Here is a 4,042-nt window from a genome sequence, read left to right as displayed (position 1 = left end):
AAGATAACTTTTTAATAATTGCTTACTTGTGTAAAATAAGCTAATGGTTATTAATGGAGAATTATCAATAAGTGTTGAGTTCATTCATAAACCATTTCAATTCCCTCAAAATCTAGTATTCATTACACATGCAGCATTCATTATTCATACAGCACTCATTATCGCATTTATTATTCCTACCATATTGTGTATTTCCTTATAACTGTATGTTTCATTACATAACATAACATCATAAATATCAGGTATTACATCATACTTATTGTATATTTCAATATACATACAGTTCATGTTATTACCTATATAACATTTCATCTTATATATTGCAATTCAGTATACAGTATATCTTTGTTTAAAACGAATTTGGGAATCATTTGCTCATAGAAATTATTAGAAAACTTTTTAAGAATTGCTTACTCGTGTAAAATAAACTTGCGAATATAATGCTATGATTAGGTATTAGTGTTGAAATACCCTTGTGCCCGGTGACTTGAGGATGTAATTAGCTCTAGTTACAGACCTCACCTGTACACCCAAGTTCCCGTGCCACAAATTGGTATAAAAAGTCGTCACGCCATGTCTGAGTATAGTTCACCATTGAAACAGCTTGCCTTAACAATCAGTATGAGTTTGAACATGAAATCTTTGGTTCTTTGGACAGCTCTCTCTTTGCTTGCAATAAGCGAAGGACTTGAGCCAGACTTACCTGTGAAGGCGTGTCAAGAGGAATTTTCGTCTGTGTCTTTGACGAGTACTCGACTGCAAGTCAGCACTGTCGTCTCCACCGTAACTCTTCTGGATGTTGTACCTACCTATGTTAGCCTTACCACTACGGACTGTGTACCTTACCTTATTACTCACACAGAAACGGTATCCCAGTATCAGGCGCCGCAGCTGGCTTACTCCACACACTACGTCACCGACCTGAAGATCACCGAGAAGAATCGGGCATACACGTATACCAGCTATCAACAAGAAACCATCAGCATTACTTACTCGGCTACCCATCTTGAAGAGCACGTGACACAAGTTGTGGGGACAACCACTGCCACGGCTGTATCAACGGCATCTGTTGTGATGACTGTGACCGCCTCCACGACAGCCACTCAAACATACACTCAAGTTGATGCAACACTCATTATTCATACTGCATTCATTATCGCAATTTATTATTCCTACCGCATTGTGTATTTCCTTAAAATGGATGTTTCATTACATAATATAACCCTCATACATATCAGGTATTACATCACACTTATTGTATGTTTCAATATACATACATTACGTTTTATTACCTATATAACATTTCATCTTATATATATTGCCATTCAGTATACAGTATAGCTTTGTTTAGAATGAATTTGGAATTATTTGCATATAGAAATTATAAGAAAACTTTTTAATAATTGCTTACTTGCGTAAAATAAGCTAGTTTTTAATGGAGAGTTATCAATAAATGTTGAGTTTATTTATAAACCATTTCAATTCCCTCAAACAAAATATAGCATTCATTACACATACAAAATTCAATACACATGCAGCATTCATTGCACATGCAGCATTCATTACACATGCAGCATTCATTACACAAGCAACATTCACTACACATGCAGCATTCATTATCGCAATTTATCATTCCTACCACATTGTGTTTTTCCTAATAAATGTATGTTTCATTACATAACATAACCATCATACATATCAGGTATTACATCATACTTATTGTATGTTTCAATATACTACCTATATAACATTTCATCTTATATACATTGCAATTCAGTATACAGTATATCTTTGTTTAGAATGAATTTGGGAATTATTTGCATATAGAAATTATATATAAAAAAAACTTTTAAATAATTGCTCACTTGTGTAAACTAAACTTGCGAATATAATGCTATGATTAGGTATTAGTCAGTGTTGAAATACCCTTGTGCCCGGTGACTTTGGGATGTAATTAGCTCTAGCTACAGATCTCACCTGTACGCCCAAGTTCCCGTGACACAAATTGGTATAAAAAGTCGTCACGCCATGTCTGAGCATAGTTCACTATTGAAACAACTTGCCATAACAATCAGTATGAGTTTTAACATGAAATCTTTGGTTCTTTGGACAGCTCTCTCTTTGCTTTGCAGACTGTATACCTTACGCTATTACTCACACAGAAACGGTATCCCAATATCAGGCGCCGCAGCTGGCTTACTCCACACACTACGTCACCGACCTGAAGATCACCGAGAAGAATCGGGCATACACGTATACCAGCTATCAACAAGAAACCATCAGCATTACTTACTCGGCTACCCATCTTGAAGAGCACGTGACACAAGTTGTGGGGACAACTACTGCCACGGCTGTATCAACGGCATCTCTTGTCAAGACTGTGACCGCCTCCACTACAGCCACTCAAACATACACTCAAGTTGATGTGTTCACTTCTGTCACATACTTGCCGGTATATTTAACGACGACCATGACTAACGCCTGGCCAATCCTCAAGACAGTTTATCAGAGTACATTAAGGAAGCAGTTGATTACGTGACAACGGTTATTGAGACATCGACAGTATATCGTTGTCAAGACGCTAATAGTTATTAATGGAGAAATATCAATAAATGTTGAGTTCATTCATAACCATTTATATTCCCTCAAAGAAAATACAGTATTCATTACACATGCAACACTCATTATTCATACAGCATTCATTATCGCAATTCATTATTCCTACCACAATGTGAATTTCCTTATAAAAGTATGTTTCATTACATAACATAACCATCATACATCATACTTATTGTATGTTTCAATATACTACCTATATAACATTTCATCTTATATATATTGCAATTCAGTATACAGTATAGCTTTGTTTAGAATGAATTTGGCAATTTTTTGCATATAGAAATTATAAGAAAACTTTTTAATAATTGCTTACTTGTGTAAAACAACCTTGCGAATATAATGCTATGAATAGGTATTAGTGTTGAAAACCCTTGTGCCCGGTGACTTTGGGATGTAATTAGCTCTAGCCACAGATCTCACCTGTATACCCAAGTTCCCGTGACACAAATTAGTATAAAAAGTCGTCACGCCATGTCTGAGCATAGTTCACCACTGAAACAGCTTGCCATAACAATCAGTATGAGTTTGAACATGAAATCTTTGCTTCTGTGGACAGCTTTCTCTTTGCTTGCAATAAGCGAAGGACTTGAGCCAGACTTACCTGTGAAGGCGTGTCAAGAGGAATTTTCGTCTGTGTCTTTGACGAGTACTCGACTGCAAGTCAGCACTGTCGTCTCCACCGTCACTCTTCTGGAAGTTGTACCTACCTATGTTAGCGTTACCACTACAGACTGTGTACCTTACGCTATTACTCACACAGAAACGGTATCCCAGTATCAGGCGCCGCAGCTGGCTTACTCCACACTCTACGTCACCGACCTGAAGATCACCGAGAAGAATCGGGCATACACGTATACCAGCTATCAACAAGAAACCATCAGCATTACTTACTCAGCTACCCATCTTGAAGAGCACGTGACACAAGTTGTGGGGACAACCACTGCCACGGCTGTATCAACGGCATCTGTTGTGAAGACCGTGACCGCCTCCACTACAGCCACTCAAACATACACTCAAGTTGATGTGTTCACTTCTGTCACATACTTACCAATATATTTAACGACGACCATGACTAACGCCTGGCCAATCCTCAAGACAGTTTATCAGACAGAGTACATTAAGGAAGCAGTTGATTACGTGACAATGGTTATTGAGACAGCGACAGTATATCACTGTCAAGACGCTAATAGTTATTAATGAAGAAATATCAATAAATGTTGAGTTCATTCATAAACCATTTCAATTCCCTCAAAGAAAATACAGCATCTATTACATATGCAGCATTTATTACATATGCAGCGTCTATTACATATGCAGCTTCTATGTTTCAATATATTACCTATATAATATTTCATCTTATATATGTTGCAATTCAGTATACTGTATAGCTTTGTTTAGAATGAATTTGGGAATTATTTGGATA

At 36.9% G+C, this 4,042-nt stretch overlaps 1 protein-coding gene across 1 annotated transcript in view; it reads left to right on the top strand.

Annotated features, from left to right (window-relative positions):
- The first annotated feature begins 621 nt into the window (after positions 1-621).
- The window catches only part of LOC138863134 (uncharacterized), a 4,345-nt gene continuing 924 nt past the window's right edge, over positions 622-4,042 (top strand). Inside the window, exons 1-4 of the mRNA XM_070126844.1 lie at positions 622-953; positions 1,959-2,074; positions 2,313-2,510; positions 3,053-3,793. Of these exons, the coding sequence (XP_069982945.1) occupies positions 622-953; positions 1,959-2,074; positions 2,313-2,510; positions 3,053-3,793 (1,387 nt within the window). The remainder of the gene's footprint in view (positions 954-1,958; positions 2,075-2,312; positions 2,511-3,052; positions 3,794-4,042) is intronic.

Source organism: Penaeus vannamei, chromosome 11 (assembly GCF_042767895.1).
Source record: "Penaeus vannamei isolate JL-2024 chromosome 11, ASM4276789v1, whole genome shotgun sequence".
Taxonomy (NCBI): Eukaryota; Metazoa; Arthropoda; class Malacostraca; order Decapoda; family Penaeidae; genus Penaeus; species Penaeus vannamei.
This window is presented reverse-complemented; position numbering and strand designations above follow the sequence as displayed.